This window comes from Lichenostomus cassidix, chromosome 2 (genome assembly GCF_008360975.1).
Source record: "Lichenostomus cassidix isolate B80296 chromosome 2, HeHo_3.0, whole genome shotgun sequence".
Classification (NCBI taxonomy): Eukaryota; Metazoa; Chordata; class Aves; order Passeriformes; family Meliphagidae; genus Lichenostomus; species Lichenostomus cassidix.
The window spans coordinates 114882412-114904597 of record NC_139482.1 but is presented as its reverse complement, the minus strand read 5'-3'; the positions used below and the strand labels follow the sequence as shown (position 1 = coordinate 114904597).

General features: G+C 44.2%; 1 protein-coding gene and 1 long non-coding RNA gene across 8 annotated transcripts in view; one reads left to right on the top strand and one right to left on the bottom strand.

The window, feature by feature from the left end:
- Positions 1–13330, bottom strand: part of LOC146442039 (uncharacterized) — a 28913-nt gene extending 15583 nt beyond the window's left edge. The window contains exon 1 of the long non-coding RNA XR_014850125.1: positions 13239–13330. This is a non-coding gene — a long non-coding RNA (uncharacterized LOC146442039). The remainder of the gene's footprint in view (positions 1–13238) is intronic.
- Positions 13331–20290: 6960 nt separating this feature from the next.
- CA8 (carbonic anhydrase 8 (inactive)) overlaps positions 20291–22186 on the top strand; it is a 67939-nt gene continuing 66043 nt past the window's right edge. For 4 of the 7 annotated variants that reach the window (XR_014850123.1, XM_085052898.1, XM_085052896.1 and 1 more), the window contains exons 1-2: positions 20712–20922; positions 21220–21411. Coding sequence is in view for 5 of the 7 variants with exons in the window: in XM_085052898.1 (XP_084909024.1) it covers positions 20844–20922; positions 21220–21411 (271 nt within the window). In the remaining 2 variants the exon portion in view is untranslated. Of the gene's footprint in view, positions 20923–21219; positions 21412–22186 lie in introns of all 7 variants that reach the window. The other 3 variants (XR_014850124.1, XM_085052899.1, XM_085052895.1) reach the window with 3 other exon arrangements.

Below are 22186 nucleotides of genomic sequence, written 5' to 3'. Positions count from 1 at the left end.
GTAGTCGAGGTGCCAGGAGGAGTTGTACTTCTGTGCCAATTACCTCTGAGGCAGCTTGGACTCCTTCATATGCTGCTAGGATTTCTTTCTCTGTTGGGGTGTAGTTGGCTTCAGACCCTCTGTAACGTCGGCTCCAAAATCCCAGTGGTCGACCTCGGGTCTCACCAGGCACCTTCTGCCAAAGGCTCCAGGACAGGCCATGGCTCCCAGCTGCAGAGTAAAGCACATTCTTTACTTCTGGCCCTGTCCTGACTGGGCCAAGGGCTACTGCATGAGCAATCTCCTGTTTGATCTGGGTGAAGGCTTGCTGCTGTTCAGGGCCCCAATGGAAATCGTTCTTCTTGCGGGTTATGAGGTAGAGAGGACTCACGATCTGGCTGTACTCAGGGATGTGCATTCTCCAAAAGCCTATGGCACCTAGGAAAGCTTGCGTCTCCTTCTTGTTGGTTGGGGGGACATTGTGATGATTTTATTGATAACCTCAGTAGGAATCTGACGCCGTCCATCTTGCCACTTCACTCCTAGGAACTGGATCTCTTTGGCAGGCCCTTTGACTTTGCTCTTTTTTATAGCGAAACCGGCTTCCAGGAGAATCTGGATTACTTCCTTTCCTTTCTCAAATACTTCTTCTGCTGTGTCCCCCCCCACAATGATGTCATCAATGTATTGCAAATGTTCTGGAGCCCCACCCTTTTCTAGTGCAGCCTGGATCAGTCCATGGCAGATGGTGGGACTGTGTTTCCACCCCTGGGGCAATCGGTTCCAGGTGTACTGCACGCCCCTCCAGGTGAAAGCAAACTGAGGTCTGCACTCTGCTGCCAGAGGAATGGATAAAAATGCATTTGCAATGTCAATAGTAGCATACCACTTTGCTGCCTTGGACTCTAGCTCATACTGGAGCTCCAGCATGTCTGGCACAGCAGCACTCAGAGGTGGAGTCACCTCATTCAAGGCACGATAGTCCACAGTCAATCTCCATTCTCCTTCAGATTTTTGCACAGGCCAGATGGGGCTGTTAAAGGATGAATGGGTCCTGCTGACCACCCCTTGGCTCTCCAGCTCACGGATTAGTTTGTGAATGGGAATCACGGCATCACGAGTTGTCCGGTACTGTCGGCGGTGCACAATCGAGGTTGCAATTGGTACTTGTTGCTCTTCCCCTTTCAGGAGTCCTACTGCAGATGGGTTCTCTGACAGTCCAGGCAAGGTGTTCAATTGTTTTATGCCCTCTGTCTCCACAGCAGCTATCCCAAATGCCCACTTGAGTCCCTTTGGGTCTTTGAAATATCCATTTCGGAGGAAGTCTATACCCAAAATACATGGAGCCTCTGGGTCAGTCACAATGGAATGTTCTTTCCACTCTCTTCCAGTCAGGCTCACCTCAGCTTTCACGAGGGTCAAGTCTTGTGATCCTCCTGTAACGCCGGAAATAGAAATAGGTTCTGTCCCCACATGTCTCGATGGGATTATCGTGCATTGTGCACCAGTGTCAACTAAAGCCTCGTATTCTTGTGGTTCTGATGTGCCAGGCCACCGAATCCACACTGTCCAAAAAATTCGGTTTTCCCTGGCCTCTACCTGGCTAGAGGCAGGGCCCCTCTAACCATGGTGGGTATTTGTGTTAGAGGTTCCTTCAACGGAATCAGACATATTGAGTAGAGCTACTTCCCTTCTGGTGGAGTTCCTTCTCTGAGTCTTGCCCTCCTTCAATTCACGCACTCGTCGTGCCAGGACAGCAGTGGGTTGTCCATCCCACCTGTTCATGTTTTCTCCACTGTCACAAAGGAAATACCACAACTCATGTCGAGGGATATATCCAGTTCTCATAGCTGAGGAGCGTCTGCGTGGGGTAGCAGAACCTCTGGTCTGTACTGCTGAGATTTGGAGAAGGCTGTCTTTAATCTCTTTACTGAGTTTCTCATGATTCTTCTCTATCTTATTTTCTAGTTTCTGCAGATTTGTTTCCACAGCTGAGATTCTTGCATTCATTGGGCTATGCACAACATCTGCATACGCTCGGAGTTTCTTTGTCATATCACGCACAGTCTCATGCCCGTCATCTTGCTTCATAATGGCTAAAGCAGAAGCATACCCTGATGGCCCAAGCTTTAGGAGTTTCCGCCACATCACAGGTGTACATTCTATCCTATCTGGGTCTATAATCGGATCTGGGTTTGCTATGTCCTCTGGGAAGACAATTTCTACCACTGCCATTTCTCTCAAGCGTTGAATCCCTTGTTCTATGGTTCTCCACTGGGTTTGTTGCGAATAGAGATCGTCGGGATGTAGGTATCTTTCCCTCGCAGCTCTGATAGCTCGTCTCCAGAGGCTGCTGCAGTCAGGCCCATCTCGTATAGTTTGGTTGATATCTGGGTCACGTGACACAGTCCCTAAATGCCTTGCCTCAGTAGCATCTAGAAGTGTAACATCGCCTGCAGCATCCCAAAGACGGACTAACCAACTAATCACAGATTCATCATCTCGTTGGACATAATCTTTTCTTAGGCTGTGAAGGTCTCTCACATTCATGGATTCAACAATGACCTCTGACTCAGTTGCTGGCCTTGAGGGTCCCTCCCCACTGTCATCTGGGCGATCAGTCTTAAATTGGGCTTTCCTGTTCCTTGTAATAGGAGCAACTGCCATTGGCTTAGGCTCCCTTACTTCCTGTTCTATAATATCTGACAGTGTACGATAAGCATATGCCAGGGCCCAACATATTGCACTGCAGTTGTCTCTGCACTTCTCTTTCAGATACTTCCCCACCTCAGCTGGTCTCGGGATTTGTCCAGGGGGAAATTCCCAGTCTATTGGATCAGAGAATTTCTTTAAAGTTTTACCTATGTCCTCCCATACTCCACACCATTCAAATTTCCTCACATCTGGATTAGGTGCCTGCTTCTGCTCAGCCCCTCTGGACTTCTCAGCCCTCATTCTGGTAACACTGAACATCATATACACGGAAACTCCTAGGTAAAGCACCTGTACTACCAAGTTAATGGTCTCTTTAACATCCAGGGGAAACTGAATATTCTCAAAAGCTGATATACCAGATTTAAAGGGAAAGAGATGGGTGAGGAGCCAGGAAGCTTCACCCTCTACTTCTCTAACAGGTTGGGTAATATTACTAACAAAACTCCAAAACAGGTTACTAAAACTAGAGGAGGAAACTAACAGAGCATGTACATCTTTAACTGTTTCCCATACCTTCTTACAGATCGTCAGTATCACACACATTACTATAACAAGCCGGAGTCGTGTCCCTGATTGGTGGAAATTATACATTAGGGACAGGATTGCCCCTACCTGTTGGTAGGGAAACAAACCTATGTGCCAAACAGACAGTATTACATCAAACAACCTCCCATCAAACAGCATAGTGACTACTGATGGCTGTAATTCAATACCAAGCGATTAAAACCAGAATGCAATTATTAGGGTTTTTTTCTTCACTTTCTCTAACCCCACAAAAGGTGTAGAACAAGTAATCAAGGCCCCGTAAGTTGGGCGCCAAATATGTCCAGGGTTAATGATAAGACTCTCTCCTCCGAGAGCGAAGGGCCCCGACACCCCCTCCCCCACCCACAACAGAACCTCTTAGATGAAAAGTGAAGAAAAAACTATTTATTTAACAAAACCACGCAGAGTGCCCTACAAGGCACAGGGGAAGGGGAAAAACAAGGTGAAAGGCAGTTATTCAACCTGAATAAAAAGTCCTTTTCTCAGACGCAGTCCCTCTCCTCCTCGCCCCCACCCGGGGCCGGGTGGAGCTCCCTGGAGAGCTCTGCTGTCCTCTGGCCCTCCTGGGTCTCCGGGTGGCAAAGCAGATCGAAGAGAAGGGGTCCAAACGAGGAAAAAGAAGAAGAAGGGAAAAAACGGGAACAGAGCTCACTCCGACCCCCGTCCAGCACGCAGTCTCTGCCGGGCGACGAATCCTCCCCCGGAGCGAGGCTTGGGGAAAATGTTTTCAAAACAACCCGCGTTTCTCTCTGCGGCTGGGTGCAGTTAAAGAGACAGGACCACACATTTTTTTTTTCTTTCTTGGGCATATAAGCCAACGATAGGGGATAAAGGATTATCATATCATCAATCCAAGACAATGCAATTAGCTGCTCTACACTGCACCCCAGGCTGCTTGGTTTTGCTGATATTATTAAAGTAAAGGAAGGCAAGCTTTATTGTATTTAACCATTTTTATTTACCCATTTATTTACCCATTATTTTTATTTACCCATTTACCCCGACTGCAGTGCATGTTTTCCCACCTCAGTGTCCCTTCCTCTAAGCAACTGAAATCAGCTTCAGTGAGATATAGCAGATCCCTCAAACATACAGACAGACTCTTATTCCCCTCTTTGTCCCCTTCTTTGTCTGTTTCCTTTCCCATTTTCCTTGGAAAGGACAATGTGTTTATAACATGAATATTCATAGCATTTGGAAGAACACCTATTTCTTCAGATAAATGTCATGGAATATATTTAAAAACACAGAAATTTTAGAAATCTGGCACTACTTTGCTTTGCTTGAAGTACAGAATCATAGGTCTCCTTATGAGGGGATGTCTATGATGAAATTACTAATCTTGCAAATAATTTTGTGGATGTTAAAGTGCAACCACTGTTCCGGGTAGACTGTGAAGAGAAGATCCCACACACATTTATCTCCTCAAGCCCAACACCTTCCTCTTCTGGAAATAGACATTCTAGTAGAGGTTTCAGTCTCTGTCACTATGCTTATTTAAGTCAATGGCAATAACCTTTTTGATGTCACTGAGGCAGGATCAAATCTTGTGTAAACAGCCAGCACTCACATCTTTCCTCATCTCAAGAACCTTACTGACATCTGACTTAACACCTTACATATCCATCTCAGCCAAATACTTAAGTAGGCACAGATATGTGACAGCAAGGAGGTATAATGGTGAAGAAAAGGATGTGAATATAAGGTTGGATTAAAGGTGTAGTGCTATGAACAAAATCATACCATCTATTTTTCTGGGCAAGTTTTTTCTATGTATCAGTTCCAAGCAGCTGTTGAGGCAAGCAGCATGAGGCAGAGGAGATTATGGGTAAAAATATATTTGAACCAAAAGATGCTCGGAAGAACTGAAGTCTTATTTGAGCTTGCTGAGAAGAACCTGAGAAATGACACTGACTGGAGAAACACCAGTGACACAGCCAACACGGGAATGGCTACTGGTTAAAAAAAAAAAAAAAGTCGATTATATTTTGTCAGAAAAGGAAAGATTTTAGTCCTGACTGGTTTTCTGTGTTTGAGGTTACTTATGAAAACCACTTAGCACAGAGCAGATTAGGTCCTGGCACTGTTGTGCTGTCATCACTGTAAATTCATTAATGTTTCACTGAACTGTTCTAATGCCATTAGACTGCCCCATGTCACATGTGTTGTGTCTATGAATGCTCTCTTTGTTTCCCTGCATAGCAAGGAAGGTGAAAGGCACTGGAATTGAAGTGATTCTCCAAGCCAAGAATCTTTGCAATCATAAATAAAATAAGTCCCTTCAGCTTAACATTCATTGCCTCCTTTCTCATTTAAAACCAGATGTCAGCACAAGGAGAAGGCAGGTGCAGAGTGCCTCTTTCAGCTGCTTTTGAAGGAAAGCAGGAAGTGAATAAGTCACAGGGAGCTGTGCTCTCTGTATCTTTAGAAAGCATTTATAGCTTCTAGATACATTCCTGCTAATGAGGGTGTGAGATGCCAGCTCTTTGGAAGTTACAGCATGCATTGTTGCACTCCCATCAACTATGATGGATGTGGTGTGTATGGGAATATAATTTAAACATGAGGATATGAGGAATGATTTATTAAGTAACCACAGAAAGTACTTAAGAAAAAATGTCTAATACTAGAAAAAATATCTGGCATGGTTGTACGCTATATAAACTCCAAAATTTCTTAAAAACTGGAAACCACCAAATGGATGCTCTCCATACATTGCAGTACTCTGAATCTGCATATAAATACCCTCAATAGTAGCTGTAGAATATTACAATTTACAACAGACTGACTCCTGAACCTAATGAAGGACACAAACTGATAGTTGCCAATCATATTATTCCTGTTAAAGCCAGCAGCAACATAATCTGAGAGCACATTATATTTGGGTGTGTGGAGAGAATTTGACTAGTGCCCTTTTCCTCCTTAGACAACCCAACTTCCACACAAAATAGTGTCCTTTATAAAAAGGGCAAGATCAGACACAATATGATCCACAGCCTCTACAAGACTCCAGACTGAGGTGAGTAGAAAGGAATAAACAGCACCATAGCTTCTCTCCCCCCTCTCTTTCCACATCTATCAAGTGGAGCTGGTTTGATGTGGGTGGAAACACACTATTCTTTGTAAAAAGCTGGCACAATTTGCCCTCATTAGTGAAGCATGCCCACTTTTTTTTGCCACTCTTGCAGTACCTCATTTGAAACACCACACTGCAGGGATTTTGCACAGTGTCTGGATTTTAACTATGAAAGGAGAAGTTTACAAGAAAAATGCCTGAAGCTTCCTGGGCTTGATGCACTGCATTGTCTGGCTTGGATTTTACTCTCCCCGTGACACTGAAAAAGCATGGCCACAGAACAACTTGCTTTGATCCCCTATGCTAACAAAGAAGTTCTGTGATAAACAAGCTTTTAATCTTGTATTTCCACACTTTTACTAAGTAAATTGCAACTTGACAAAGCTGTGTGTCAATGACTGTGCCAAAAGCTCAGCCCTGAACAGAGATGCTAAGAGGGTAGGAGAGAAAGTGCTCACAGGAAGCACACAGAAGGATTGTACTGTAGAAGCTTTGTCAGTGCTTTGATTTAGTGCCATCAGTCCTACTGCAGCAGGCCTTCTACTAAGTGCTAATGTAGACAGTCCAGGAAACCTCCCAAGAAGCTATAAATGATGCTTTGCGACCTGAAAAGTATCTTCTGCCTCTCTGAATTCTAAGGAGGGATCTGCCAAAGCAAAAAACGTGCCGGGACTCACGAGGAGCCTGCCCTTTCATATGACAAGGTGTATTGGTTTGAAAACAAACCAGTGGGAGATTACAAGTCAAGATTGAAATTAAAAATAAGTGAAATAATACAAGGAAAAGCACTGACAAAGTTAGATACAACCTAACACCCTGTTAGGGTGGTAGTAGCAGTTTAACTGAAGTAGTCTAGTTGAAGCGGTGATTTTGTGAAGGTCTAGTCTCTAGCTGAAGATCTAGTGGTAGCTCTGGTCTTTTGGGAACCTAGTAGACAGGGCTAGCTCAGGCAGTTCTAGGGCTAGGTTATATCTAGGTGGGAACACCTGGCTCCTCTCTCCTCGGCAGAGCATTTCACAATGGGATGAGATAAGTCCATGAGTCACACGGTGGGTCCCTGATGGCCCATTGCCTGTCATGCGGGGTGGGTCGTTAGCAAGTGATAATAGCTAACGGATGGCTCATTGCCTGTCATCCGGAGTGGGTGATAGCAGCTAATGGCCCACAGCTGGTGGTAATAGAATACTTAACTACATCAATATTGCAACCTAGGACATTATCTACCCCTTATTCTATTATCATCTACACAGTTCTTATTTAAGATAAGGTCTCTTTGTGGGACACAATGGGTTTTCCCATCTGCCTGCATCACCCACCAAGTATAACTAGGTTTTTGGGCAAAAACAACTCTACGGATGGGCTTGCCTTTGCCTGAGGTGGGACTAATCTAAACAGTTTTTTCTAAAAAACCTCTTATGTGTACTATAGGGACTTTATCTCTATTTACTGTGTGCAAAGGTTCGGACTCGGCAGGACTGGCTCGATTGATAGAACTCTTTGTGTTAACTATCTAGGTGGCTTTTGCTAAGTTTAGTTTTTAATTTTTGAAGGTTTTCCTGCCAAGTGTCTTTAAAGTTGTTTTAAGTAGTTTGTTGTACTGTTCAACTTTTTCGGCAGCTGGTGCATGATAGGGGATGTGGTATATCTATTTAATTTTGTGTTCTCTAGCTTAGGTGCTTATGAGGCTATTCTTGAAATGGGTTTTATTGTTAGACTCGATTCTCTTAGGGGTACTATGTCTCCACAGGACTTGTTTTTTTAGACCTAAGATGGTGTTCCGGGCAGTAGCATGAGGCACAGGGTAGGTCTCTAATCATCTCGTGGTTGCTTCTACCATGGTTAACACGTAGCGCTTTTTTTGGCGGGTTTGGGGAAGTGTGATGTAGTCAACTTGCTATACTTCTTCATACCTGTACTTTGACCATTGTCTACTGTACTATAGAGGCTTCACCCGCTTGGCTTGTTTGATTGCAGCGCAAGTCTCACAGCTGTGGATGACTTGTGAGATGTTGTCTATGGTTAAGTCTACCTCTCGGTCACGAGCTTACTTGTATGTCGCATTTCTCTCTTGATGACTAGAGGCATCATGGGCCCAACGAGCTAGAAATAATTCTCTTTTGTGCTGCCAGTTTAGATTTACTTGTGACACTTTCACTTTGGCAGCTCGGTCTACTTGCTCGTTGTTACGATGCTCTTTATTAGCTCGACTCTTGGGTACATGTGTATCTACGTGTCGAACTTTCACGGTTAGCTTTTTTGCCCGGGCGGCGATGTTCTGCCAAATCTCAGCGGCCCAGATGGGTTTTCTTCTGCGCTGCCAGTTAGCTTTTTTCTAGCGATCTAACTATTTTTATAGCGCGTTGGCTACTATCTAGGAGTCAGTGTAGAGATAGAGTCTTGGCTATTTTTTTCGTTCGGCAATATTTAAAGCTAGTTGGATGGCTTTAAGTTCTGCGACTTGACTCGATTCACTTTGTCTTTCGGTAGCTTGTACAGCTTGTTGTGTGGGGCTCCACACTGCAGCTTTCTATTTCTGATTTGCGCCTACAATTCGGCAGGAACTATCGGTGAAGAGGGCATAGCGTTTTTTACTCTCTGGCAGCTCGTTATACGGGGGTGCTTTCTCGGCACGTGTTATTTTCTTTTCTGCTTTTTTTGAAGATAATTTAAAAGTTTCACTTTCAGGCTAGTTTGTTATAATTTCTAGAATTTTAGGGCGATTTGGGTTTCTAATACGGGCGCGCTGTGTGATGAGGGCAATCTATTTGCTCTACGTGGCATTAGTGGCATGGTGGGTAGAGGGAACTCTTTTCTTGAACATCCACCCCAGCACTGGCAGTCGGGGTGCAAGGAGAAGTTGTGTTTTTGTGCCGATCACCTCTGAGGCAGCTTGGACTCTTTTGTAAGCTGCCAAGATTTCTTTTTTGGTGGGAGTGTAGTTGACTTCAGACCCTTTGTAACTTCGACTTTAGAATTTCAGTGGTTGACCTCGGGTTTCGCCAGGCACCTTCTGCTAAAGGTTCTAGGACAGACTATGGCTCTCGGCTGCAGAGTAAAGCACATTTTTTACTTTTGGTCTTGTCTTGATTGGTTTTAGGGCTACTGCATGAGCGATTTCTTGTTTGATCTGGGTGAAGGCTTGCTGCTGTTTAGGGCTCCAGTGGAAATTATTTTTTTTGCGGGTTATGAGGTAGAGAGGACTCACGATCTGGCTGTACTCAGGGATGTGCATTCTCTAAAAGCCTATGGCGCCTAGGAAAGCTTGCGTTTCTTTCTTGTTAGTTGGTGGAGACATTGCGATGATTTTATTGATGACTTCAGAAGGAATTTGACGCCGTCTGTCTTGCCACTTTATCCTCAGAAACTGGATTTCTCGGGCAGGTTCTTTGACTTTGCTCTTCTTGATGGCGAAACCGGCTTCTAGGAGAATTCTGATGATTTTTTTCTCTTTTTTTAAATACTTTCGTTGCTGTGTCTCTCCACACAATGATGTCATCAATATACTGCAGATGTTTTGGAGCTTCACTCTTTTTCAGTGTAGCTTGGATCAGTCCATGGCAGATGGTGGGACTGTGCTTCCACTCCTGGGGTAGTCGGTTCTACGTGTACTGCACACCTCTCTAGGTGAAAGCAAACTGAGGCTTGCACTCTGCTGCCAGAGGAATGGAGAAAAAGGCATTGGCAATATTAATGGTTGCATACTACTTTGCTGCTTTGGATTCTAGCTCATACTGAAGTTTTAACATGTTCGGTACAGCAGCACTCAGTGGTGGTGTGACTTTATTTAGGCTACGGTAATCTACCGTCAGTCTCTATTCTTTACTGGACTTACGCACTGGTCATATGGGGTTGTTAAAGGGTGAGTGAGCCTTGCTGACCACTCCTTGGCTCTCTAGTTCTCGAATCATCTTATGGATGGGGGCCATAGAGTCTCTGTTAGTGCGGTATTGCCGGCGGTGCACTGTTGCTGTAGCAATTGGTACTTGCTGTTCTTCAATTTTTAGTAGTTTTACAGCAGACGGGTTATCTGAGAGATTGGGCAGGGTATTCAGTTGTCTTATGTCTTTTGTCTCTACGGCTGCTATCTCAAAAGCCCAGCGATGTCTCTTTGGGTCTTTGAAATATCCACTCTTGAGATAATCTATGCTGAGGATGCATGGGGCGTCTGGACTAGTCACAATGGGGTGTTTCTGCCACTCGTTTTTAGTTAAACTCACTTTAGCTTCTAGTACAGTTAGCTGCTGGGATCTTTTTGTCACCCTAGAAATAGAAATGGATTCGGTTTTCACATACCTGGATGGCATCAGGGTGCACTGAGCGCTGGTGTCAACTAAAGCCGTGTATCTTTGTGGGTCAGACGTGCCAGGCCATCGGATCTACACAGTCCAATAGATCCGGTTATTTTTTTTTTCTACTTGGCTAGAGGCAGGGCTCCTCTAATCTTGTTTTTGGTGCACGATGTTCTTTTCTTGTAAATGTGTTCTTGAGGTTTCTTTAAGAGGATTAGTCATATTATCGCTTTTATTTTGTCTGGAGTTTTGTCTACAAGAGACTGGGGCAGTGTTGTACTTAGATGAGCTTCTTGAAGTGGATGTTTCTTTTTTTAATTCACGTACTCGGGCTGCTAAGGAGGAGGTGGGTTTCCTATCCCACTTTCTCATGTTTTCTTTATGCTCTTGCAGGAAAAACCAGAGGTCACGTCGCGGGGTTTGTCTTCTTTCCTTGGATGGGGGACGTTTGTTCTTGATGGCAGAGACTCTGGTTGGTTTCGGTGTGACATGGAAAAATCTTTTTTTGAACTCTTTTTTTAGTTTTTGGAGGCTCTTTTTAATCAAGCTCCGGACTTGCTCGGCCAGGTTTGTTTCTACTGATGAGACCTGAGTGTGTAGTGGAGCGGTGACAGTGTCTTCGTAAATTTTCAGTTTGTTTGTTAACACGCCCACCTGGTCTTTGCTTTCCTTCTACTGCAGTGTTGCTAGGTAACGAGAGTATATCTCTGGTCTGAGCTGTGCAAATCTTAGCCACATTTGTGAAGTGCACTGGACATTATCTGGGCTCTTGGGGAATTTCTCGTTGTTTGAGAAAATGATCTCTAGCACGGCCAATTTTTTTAGGCATCGGATACCTTGTTTTATTGTGTTCTATTTTTTTTGGTGCATTTGGAGGTTTTCTTTGTACAGGTATTTGTCTCGTACACTCAGTAGCAATCGCCGCCAGAGGCTGAGAGTTTCTTGGGTTTTTCCAATCTTCTGGTTAATGACCACATCTTGAGACAGGGATTTCAGTTGTCTGGCCTCACTTTCATTTAGAATGGTGTCATTAGCTGCGGCGTCCCAGATACGGAGCAGCCAGGTCAAGATGGACTCATTCACCTGCCGGGTGAATTCTCTCTGTAGGTCACGCAGCTCCCCCAGGGATAGAGAGCGAGTGATGATCTCTGGCTCTGTCTCTTCTGCTTGGTGAGATGGTCCTGCCGCATCCTCATCAGTCGCTGTGCGGACTGACTTGCTCTTGGATTTCTTTTTCTGGACGGGGGCAACCGCTACTGGCTTTGGCTGTTCTGATTCGGCAATGGTCTGTGTTGAGACATTGACTGCTCCTTTGGTTCTTTTCCTCTTGCCTGCTGACTTGCTTCGTTTTTCCTCTTCAAGAAGACAAAGTATTGTTCTGTTCTTTAGCATGAGGTAAACGGTGCTCGTCAAAGAAAACAGAACTAACAAAAAGATTATGCCATCCCTAGCATCCAGAGAGAACTCAATGTTGTCAAAAATGGCTGTGCCTGACCTGAAAGGCTGGAAGAAACCGCTCTCTCCTCCTAGCCCCAGAGGGTGGGTGCGATTGCTGATGAGATCTCAGACGAAGCAGCTCAGGTTAGGCCAGGCAGACAAAGTCGAGTATATATAACGAATGGTGTTCATCGCCTCACAGGTAACCATGCCATAGGCATAATAAACCAATAGGGCAATTCTCATGCTATTCCCTGGTCGCAACAGGAGCAATACGACGGGCAGATAGTATCCCATTTGAGGAAAAATATAGAGAGCGAGATACAGTACCCATATAGATAAGCCGAGCATCATGGTGCTAGGATTTCTGAGTTTCCCCAGGTCGTGCCCCACGTTGGGCGCCAAAATATGTATTGGTTTGAAAACAAACCAGTGGGAGATCCCAAGTCAAGATTGAAATTAAAAATAAGTGAAATAATACAAGGAAAAGCACTGACAAAGTCAGATACAACCTAACACCCTGTTAGGGTGGTAGTAGCAGTCCAACTGAAGTAGTCTAGTTGAAGCGGTGATCTTGTGAAGGTCTAGTCTCCAGCTGAAGATCCAGTGGTAGCTCTGGTCTTTTGGGAACCTAGTAGACAGGGCTAGCTCAGGCAGTTCCAGGGCCAGGTTATATCCAGGTGGGAACACCTGGCTCCTCTCTCCTCGGCAGAGCATCTCACAATGGGATGAGATAAGTCCATGAGTCACACGGTGGGTCCCTGATGGCCCATTGCCTGTCATGCGGGGTGGGTCGTTAGCAAGTGATAATAGCTAACGGATGGCTCATTGCCTGTCATCCGGAGTGGGTGATAGCAGCTAATGGCCCACAGCTGGTGGTAATAGAATACTTAACTACATCAATATTGCAACCTAGGACACAAGGTCTCTTTGGAAAGAACTGTAGTGTAATCAAAGTATATAAGTAGCCAAATCTCAGCATCAGATTTTCAGGAAAAAGCCCTGCTGGCTCTTTCCATATGATGCCAGTCCACGTGTCACACAGAGCAACTGCTGATGAGCCATCTTCTGCATGAAGGGAATACCCAGCACTCAAATGTATGTTAACATAGCCAAGATAGAGTTTTTCAGTGCCAAAATGAGCAGTCTGGGAAACAGCACAGGAATGTAAGTAGCAAAGGACCTTTTCTGCTTACCTGAAAGTCGTCTTGTTGCCTGAAACCTTCACAATATCCTTAAGTATTGCACTGTCTCCTGGTGCTACTCCTCTGTTCCTTTTCCAGATGAAGAGAGGCTGGACTTATCTGGTGTGCTGATGCAGATACAACAAAGCACACTGTGCTATGAACTAACTCCCTTCCTGTGGAACAAACATGAGGAAGCAGCTGAAGAGATATTCAAGACTCCTGTGTTTCAATGTAAACCAGAAAATGCCTGTTTTCAGATTCTTAAACAGGAGGGTGCAGACTGTGAAATATAAAATCTAACCTCAAGAATAAAAAGTTTGATATAAAACTCTTCTTTTTAGTGAAGAAATCTTCTCTGATGCCTTCCCCCCTGCCCTGTTTATACAAAACTGCAGTACATGTACGTCTTGTAGGACATTGATAAAGTATTAGAGCCACTGGATAAATTACTGCCCAGAAATCTGAAGCATTTTTGGAACATATTTCATATTCAGCGTAGGAAAGTATTTTTATTTTTAATGGTAGCTGTTTGAAGTTATTCAGTGGCTTGGAAAGCTATCTGTTCCTTTTCATTTCTGAATATGAACATTAAAGTGTCTGTGCAAGATTTCAATTGTTTGAGGCTGTGGTGCTTTTTACCACACATCTAATCTGAGCCAAGTATTACATTTTTTTTGATGATACTATCAACCTGGAAGGATACTAATTCAAGAAATCAGTGTTCAGTTTTCTATACAAATATTTAAATTAGAACAAAATCAGTCGCTTCTTCCTAGTTACCCACATGACACCTGATTAATGATTGCAAAAAAGAGATCCAATATTTGTTTCAACAGTAAAAAAAGACTCATGTGAATCCTTAATGAGCAGAGGAAAAAGAAATAAATGAGTACATAGAGGTGAAACAAGAGCTTCACAGAATTTCAGTGTCTGTATTTTTAATGTGGAAAATGTGCAGAAAAAGGCTAGACCCAAGATATCCTGGTCTTAACCCTCTAATAAGTGTTAATGAGCTCCTTGTGTTTAGACCTCACAGAGGTGACCAGGCTAACACATTAGAGAGAAAACACAAAGCAATAAAGGCTCTCCTGACAAGGTAAACAAGCATAACATGAACTAGTGGCTGAAAGTTAAAGCCAGAAAAATTCAATTAGAATTGGGTACCCATGAGTTAACACTGAAGGAGATTAACCACTGGAACGAGCTCTCAAAGTAATGAATTCTTAATGTCTTGATGTCTTCAGGTCAGGCATTTCTGAAAAATGTGCTGTGGCTAAACACAAGTTATTATTTATTGATAGCCAAATAATTAACTTAATACATGAGTAATTGCATGAAATGTAATAGCTTGTGATATAGGAAGCCAGATTGCACTGTGAATGTACAATTTCATAGCTTTTCCAGAACAGGGCACATGAGCATTTTGCCAGCTATGGATGTTGGCACATTGATAAGTGAAACTTAGTAGAATGAATGATGAACTGACATTCCTTTCACCATCATTTTACAGACTCAAATATGTTGTTATCCCCTTGCCACTTCATGCTGATCAGTGCTTCCTCTTTCTCACAAGCTTCCCAGATGAAAAGCCAACACCTGTAAGCCAGCACCTGCTTGTGCTCTTCCAGTGAAAAAATGATCAGGCCCATTATTTAGCTCATTCTCTCCTTTTATTTTAAACTGTAGAAGGTATTATGTCTTTTCCTGATTCAGTGCTTCTCTTTGAAACATTTAATTTGGAAGTGGTGGATTTAACATCTATCAGTTCCACTGACAAAGAGCCACTCCTTTTCAATAGATATTAGATGAAATACATAATCCTTCAATAATCTCATCTAATGTTAAAGATCTGAAATTATTACAGCTACATAAATACATATTTATCATCTCTTTATTGCAGATTTTTCCCCTGAGCTTCCCATCTTCTTCCTTTAATTTGCATCTGGGTGTATCTTTAGTTTTGCTTCCTTCCTAAAGAAATAAAGAGCTACTTACAAAGGAGTTTTGCCATGTCAGGGCCCTTGATTATCATTTGCATTCTGTGTTTCAGAGACATCCTATTTCATCCTTTAACCCTCCTTCCTTTAGCAGAAAAAAAAAAAAATCTCACTTCCCTTCTACTCTTCTATTGTCTTCAGGAATTCACTTTGCTTTTGTGCTTGCTTTTTACTTCATCAGCAATCCCTGTTGTCTCCACCACTTTTTGTAATTCTTGACACATTTTTTTTCCCAGGGCAAGATTCTTTTAGGGAAAGGAAAAGTTCCAGGAGACTGCATAGATGACTCTAAATTTTTTAGTGTGCCTTTAAATACAATGTACTGTACTATTATTTCTTCAGTTCCCTTTTGACGGTAGTATTTTCAGTCCTTAAAAATTACTTCATATTCCTTATGTTTTCATTAAAGAACTTGAAACTACCCCGCTGTAGGTTTAGTTTCCTCTGGCTGTATGTCTAAATTCTCATGGGCAGCCATATTATTCCTGTTTTACACATTTGAACACGGGCAGAATACACAGCAATTATGCCCACAGGTTTGTAGCTTGTTCCCATTTTCCCCTCATCTCTTGTGCATGTGTTTATATTGTAGAGAAACTTATGTACACACTTGCAGATCAATATGTTGATCTTTTAATTCCACACCCAAACCACGCATAATGTAAAGTGAAACATGTGTGGTGTGTGCAGCACCAGCCTTCTATCCTATTAGCAGGCAAAACCAGGACGCACAAATTTACACTTATAGACTATAAAACACACAAGGCCACTGAAACCACCCTTTGGTGTAGATGTAAGGGGAAATTGGGATTCAGCTGACATATTTTTGCAATGTTTGCTGAATGGCATTTGCCAATGTAAACCTGACTTGCAAACATACAGTGTCTTTCATGGTGAATGGTTTCTTTTTGCTATAAATGGCCCCTTTATTGAAAATGGTCTCCCTTCACCTTTTCATCTTGCTTCCCAACCAAACTTTTCCTTCTTTTAACACATTACTTCAGCTGAAGAAAATAAAAACAGGCAAATATTATTATTCCAGGAATACTGAAATAATATTTCTTTTAATGAACTAGTTCCTTTTAAAACATGCAGAGAGATTCTCAGTACTGGCACATGTAAGCTTGTACTTTAATGTCCAACTGCAGAAACTCTTTGCTTACACTTCTACACTTGGAAAAGAATCAAACTTATTTGAGAGAATAATCTGGCTAGAAATAAAGATAGAAACAAGACCACGTGGGAGATGTTTGCTGGTCAACCTCATAGTCAACACAGGAAGAAAAATAGGAAGCCCTTTTCACTGGAAAAATGAGATGCTCTGGGTCCCTTCAGTTGCCTGTCTTGCTGTATGTACTTTGCCTTTTCTTTCAGGACACCTTGGCAAGAATGAAGATCTGCCTAACAGAAGCATAAATAGACTCTAAATTACCCCAAATGGAATGCTCTAATATTCCATAGAACAATTCTCTCCTCATCAAAATATTAAATCCTGTGTGCCCTCAAATACTCTATGCTGGCAGCAACATAATAAAGAAAAAAGTGGATAATACAGGAAATAGGATAATATCACAGTGAATTTCTCATCCCTCACACCAAGGAAATAACTGTCAGTTCTGTGGCTGCAAAGAATCATGCAGGTAGGAACGTATAGTCTAAAATAACTTGTATGTAATTCTGCTTTTGCTTTTTCCTGTAGATTTCTTAGCAACCTGAACAGTTCTCTGCGTTGAACTCTCCCTTTTCAGAGTGGTGAAAGCAGTAAGTAAAGTTGTGGACATGTACCCTCTTTAAAAAATGTTGCTAGTCATTAATGACAATTTACACATACAAATTTCACAGTATTTGGATGGAGAATTTTGGTTCAGGCCTCGTTTTCCCAGAATATACCTTTTAATGTGTTTGGGGAAAATATATTCTGAAAAAAAAATCATGTAGAACAAATAAATAAATCTAGATATAGAAAATGGAAGAATATTTGCTTGGAATTTCACCAGGATTAAGTATTATACCAACCATGCCTCAAAATGCCATTTCTCATTTGACAAAATGAATGTCAGAGACTACACTGCTTCTGAACTACTGCTGTGTGAGTTCAAAGAGGAACTATTAAGCCCTGGATCTGTGCCTGAGCTTTTTATTCCTGGTACAATCAAAGGGTGTGATCATTAATCCCAGTTAAACAAGAAGTCAGCATGTTCCACAGAATCAAAGGCTGAACCGGGATTCAGGAGAGAGGTGTCCTGCTCCTGCTTCAGTTGATGAGGTGTTATGTCACTTTTGAAGGCCATGTAGGCTGAGCTTCTCCTACTTTTTGCCCAACAATTTGATATTAGCTTGGGGGCCATAATTATACCTATCTATAGATTTTTTTCAGTGAGTTGAGCCAATGTAGCAAACATCATGAGGAATGCATTTTTACAGAATAAAGAGTGCAATTATATGTATTACATATTTAATGTATTTTCATAGTAAATTCGACTATTGGGAGCTTCTACACTAACAAGTTCACATTTGCCTACATCATTAAAAGAGCTCCAATCCCACTGATCTTGAACAAGTATTAGATCATGCCACTATCTCCGTAGGATTGGCTCAACCCTTTTACTTGAAGCTGGTTCCATAAATGAACAAGTTGCTTTGTGCAGAGATTGATAAGGTCAATATCTGCATTTGTGATTGCAGTTTAATGTAAGAGCTCAGTCCCATGCTCCATTTCACTGTGGACAAGCAAACTCCTTTGTTACTTACATACTTCACCATTAAAGAAATCCTAGGAATCTTCAGTGGAATCTAATCTGTTGATTAGATCATACTATGCCTGAGAGATGCTATGGAAGAAACAGGATATTTGCACAAAAACTACTCAGCAGACATATGGGAATAAAGAAATGTCAACTATTCAGTAAGGTTTTACCTGTTATGCCTAATTTTGCAGAGGGATATGGAAAGAATTGAAAGGTTAAAAGGAAGGGCAACAAATATAAGTTGCTTAGTTCTTAAGTTCAGTAATGAAGGGAAGCCATCAAAACTATGGGAATCCATAAAAAGTACTTATTGCAAAACAGGAACTCACAGGTCTGATAGTGTTGCCTCTCATAAACATGAAATTCTAGAACAGACATCCCACAGGAAGGTCACTGCAGGAAAGGACTTAATAGAGAGCATGAATGAAATACTGTATTTTAAGGAGTAAGGGAATGAACCCAGCCTCCTAGGTCTGTTTGGCTGGTTTCCAAAATATGAGGCTCTGTTTGAAGAGGAAAATGAATTTCCAGTCAGATGCACCAGAATTGGTGATGATTTAGGGTAATGTTTGTTTTTTCCCCATGTGGTTGAATAATGATTCAAAGGAATTTACATTAATAGAAGCAGCTAGTATGTGTTTAAGAAGTGAGATGATGAACCTTAACTTAATAAAGCTAGTTTGGTATGGGAGATGGGCATGCATATACAACATATCTCATGTGACAAAAATGCATGTTAAAAAAAATCTGAGCTTTCTGTTTGCACTGATGTCAGGTGCTCACTATATGAAAAATGTCTATTTTTTTTTTAATGTTTTGTTTTGCTTTGTTTTGTTTGCCTCAATAAGCTGCACCATGTTGTAATTTGAGTAGTATGATACTGCAGAGGGAAATCTGTGTTTCTCTTCTGTTCTTGAAAAAACCCAACCCAGTCAATTCTATTGTTTTTACCCTATTTTCTTTTCACCTTGCAAGCAGCTCATGAACCATTACTCTCTTGCTTCATTAATGAAGTTTCGTCTCAGTTCTTCTTTTTTCATCCCACATTCACACTGATAATAATTTCTGCTTCCATGTCAGTGCTGCACAGGAATCACAGGTACTGAGTTGGGGATCACTGAGTTGGGCAGCTGAGTTGGGGATCACTGAAGCACAATGAGCTCCACACCTACATCAAACCTTGTGGATCGACAGCACAGGATCAAGATGGTATCCTCTTGAGACACCAGAATTCAGGGAGGTCTGGGAGGTCTGGTCACTGTCTCTAAGTGGGCAAGAACGGTAAGCAAAGGGCACTTCTTACCATTATAGCAATGCTATTTGACTGCCTCTGTTACCTTTTGGAATTGCTGTCAGGGATTGCAGACTGTCAGTACTATTCCTGTTTCCCTTCCTGTCACTGATGCAAGTTTTTGGGCCACTGCCTAGGAGAGATCTCTATAACAGAGGTCCCTTCTGTCCGTTTTTCCCTTGACAGAATGAATATTCTCTAGTTCCATACATCGCAGTTTTCAAAGGAGAATGAAGAGTCCTTTCATAACCTTGAACTGAGGCATCTTCGTGTTGGGGAGAGACTTTCCTCAAACCCTCCATTTTGTATAATTTGCACTAAGGATTGATGGCACACCTCATACTCTAGGACAGAGGGCCTTATCCTCACCGAGGGTCTCTGTTCCTCCACAGGAAGGGCACAGTTCTCTGTGGTGAGGAGTAAATGCAGAATCACAGAATGGTTGAGACTGGAAGGGACTTCTGGAAATCATCTCGTCCAAATCACCTGCTCAAGCACGGCTGCCCAGAACAAGGACCCTGTTCAGATGAATACCTTCATGGATGGAGACTCCACAACTTCTTTGGACAACCTGTGACAGGGCTTAGTCATACTAACCCTAAACAGTATTTCCTGATGTTCAAAAGGAACCTCCCATGTTTCAGTTTGTGCCCCTTACCACTGGTCTTGTTACTGGGCCCCTGGAAAAGAGCCCGGCTCCATCCTCTTTTCATCTTCCCTTTGGGTATTTAAACACGCCCGTGAGATCCCATGGAACCCCATCTCTAGGCTGAACAGTCCCAGTTCTCTCAGCCTTTCCTCATAGGAGAGATGGTCCAGTACCTTAACCACACTCATGACCATTTGTTGGACTCTCTCCAGTATATTCACGTGTCTCTTGTACCGAAGCAGCCAGATCTGAACCCAGCACCCCAGGTGTGCCCTCACCAGTGCTGAGCAGAGGGGCAGGATCACCTCCCTCGACTTGTTGGCATTGCTTTGCCTAACGCAGCCCAAGGTATTGTTCACCTTCTTTGCCGCACAGGCACAGTGCTGGCTCATGTCGGACCACCAGGACCCACCGCTCCCCTGCCGAACGGCATTCCAGCCAGCTAGTCCCCCGCCTGTCCCGGCGCCTGGGTTGTTCCTCCCCAGCGGCCGCGCTTTGCCCTTCCCCTTGTTGAAGTTGCTCTCCCTGGGTGTCCCCGGGTGCACAGAGCGCCTGTGCCCAGCTGGAGGGGCAGCGGGAGCTGCGGAGACACCCACCCACCCACCCGGGCTAGGGAAGCATCCTGCGGAGGACGGCGGGGCAGACGCGGGGAGGCTGAGGGGAGCAGCGTCCCGCGGGGCACGCCTGCTGCCACCTCACCTCTCGCCCGCCGCGCCGCGCCTCTGGGACAGCGCCCGGCTCCCGGTGCTGCCCTGCGGCCACCCCCGGCCCGGCCCGGCCCTGCCCCGGCGCTCGCCGACACCGCGGGTGGGGGCGGAGGGCGGAGGGCGGAGGAGGTCCAGGCGCGGAGCCGAGCGCCGCCAGCCCGCCTCGCCCCGCACACGCTCGCACACCGCTCACCCCGCCCGGCCGCTCCCGGGCCGCCCGCCCATGGCTGACAGGAGCCTGATCGAGGGCGCCGAGCCCCCGCCGCGCCGGGAGGAGGCTCCGGAGTGGGGCTACGAGGAAGGTGAGGAGCGGGCTGCGGGGAAAAACTTTGTCCGCGGCCGGGGGAGGAGGAGGCGGTGTGGGGATTTCAGTGGCGGAGCGCAGCGGGTTCGCTGCCCGGCCGCCCCGAGCCGCGGGGAGCGGGGAAGCGCAGCCCCGCAGCGGCGGCAGGTCTGTCCCCGCCGGCCGGAGGGCAGCGCGGAGCGGCGGACGAGGAGCCGCCGGGTCCGGAGGATCACCCCTTCCTTCGCCGGGCAGCGGGCGGGCAGGCTCTATGGCACCCGGGTCTCCCCATAACTGCTTGTCCCTTGTGCTTCAGGAGTGGAGTGGGGGCTGATTTTCCCCGATGCTAACGGGGAGTACCAGTCGCCCATTAACCTGAACTCGAGAGAAGCTAAATACGACCCCTCGCTCCTGGAAGTGCGTTTGTCCCCGAACTACGTGGTGTGTCGTGACTGTGAAGTGATCAACGACGGGCATTCGATTCAGATTGCCCTGAAGTCAAAATCAGGTATGCTGAAACATGGCCTTGCAATTCCCGGCTAAAGCTTGTGTTGCCTGAAGACCCACTACTCTACTTGTGTCCTGGAGTGCAGGAAAAGCAGCTTTTTCCAGTGCTGAGCGGTTGTGCCCATTCGGCATGGACTATGCCCGATGAGAGTGTTGCTGTTGACTTTGGTAGGAAGAGGAGTAAGTGTTGCAATGGGAGTTGCAGATTTCGATGCCAAACTGGTGGTCAGTCAGATTGCTTCAAAGCATGTCCATAATTTCCTCTTGTGGTGGTGGTATCCACTGGCATTAACAGCTGTCTGCATTCAGAGACAGTGTAGTGCCAAACTATGTTGTACAGCTGGCAAGATTTGTCCATGGTTCAAAGACCATGTAAGTTACAAGTGCTTTTTTCCACTAAATTGAGTGGGTTCTGAATACTAAGTACAGAATTGGACAGCTTAAGATAGCTATACCAGTTATACATGCTCTCAATATTGATGAGGACCAAGTAGAAAGCAGTCCTCATTTCTTAAAGGATGACATTTTTGGTGTCACTCATCAGATACGAGTTGGAAGCAAATAATAAAGGAAACAATTCCAATGTAAGTGAAATTGCAGTATCCAGACCTTTCATCTGGGTAAACTATTCTATATGAAGGGGACAAGAAATTAGGGAGAAAAAAGTTCATTGTGCTTTACAGCACTGCAGTAGTTCTTACCTTGTGTTTGGAAGAGCATCTGTGTTATTCCAACCAGTCTAAGCTAGTAACAGCCTTTTGGGGGCATTTAAACAG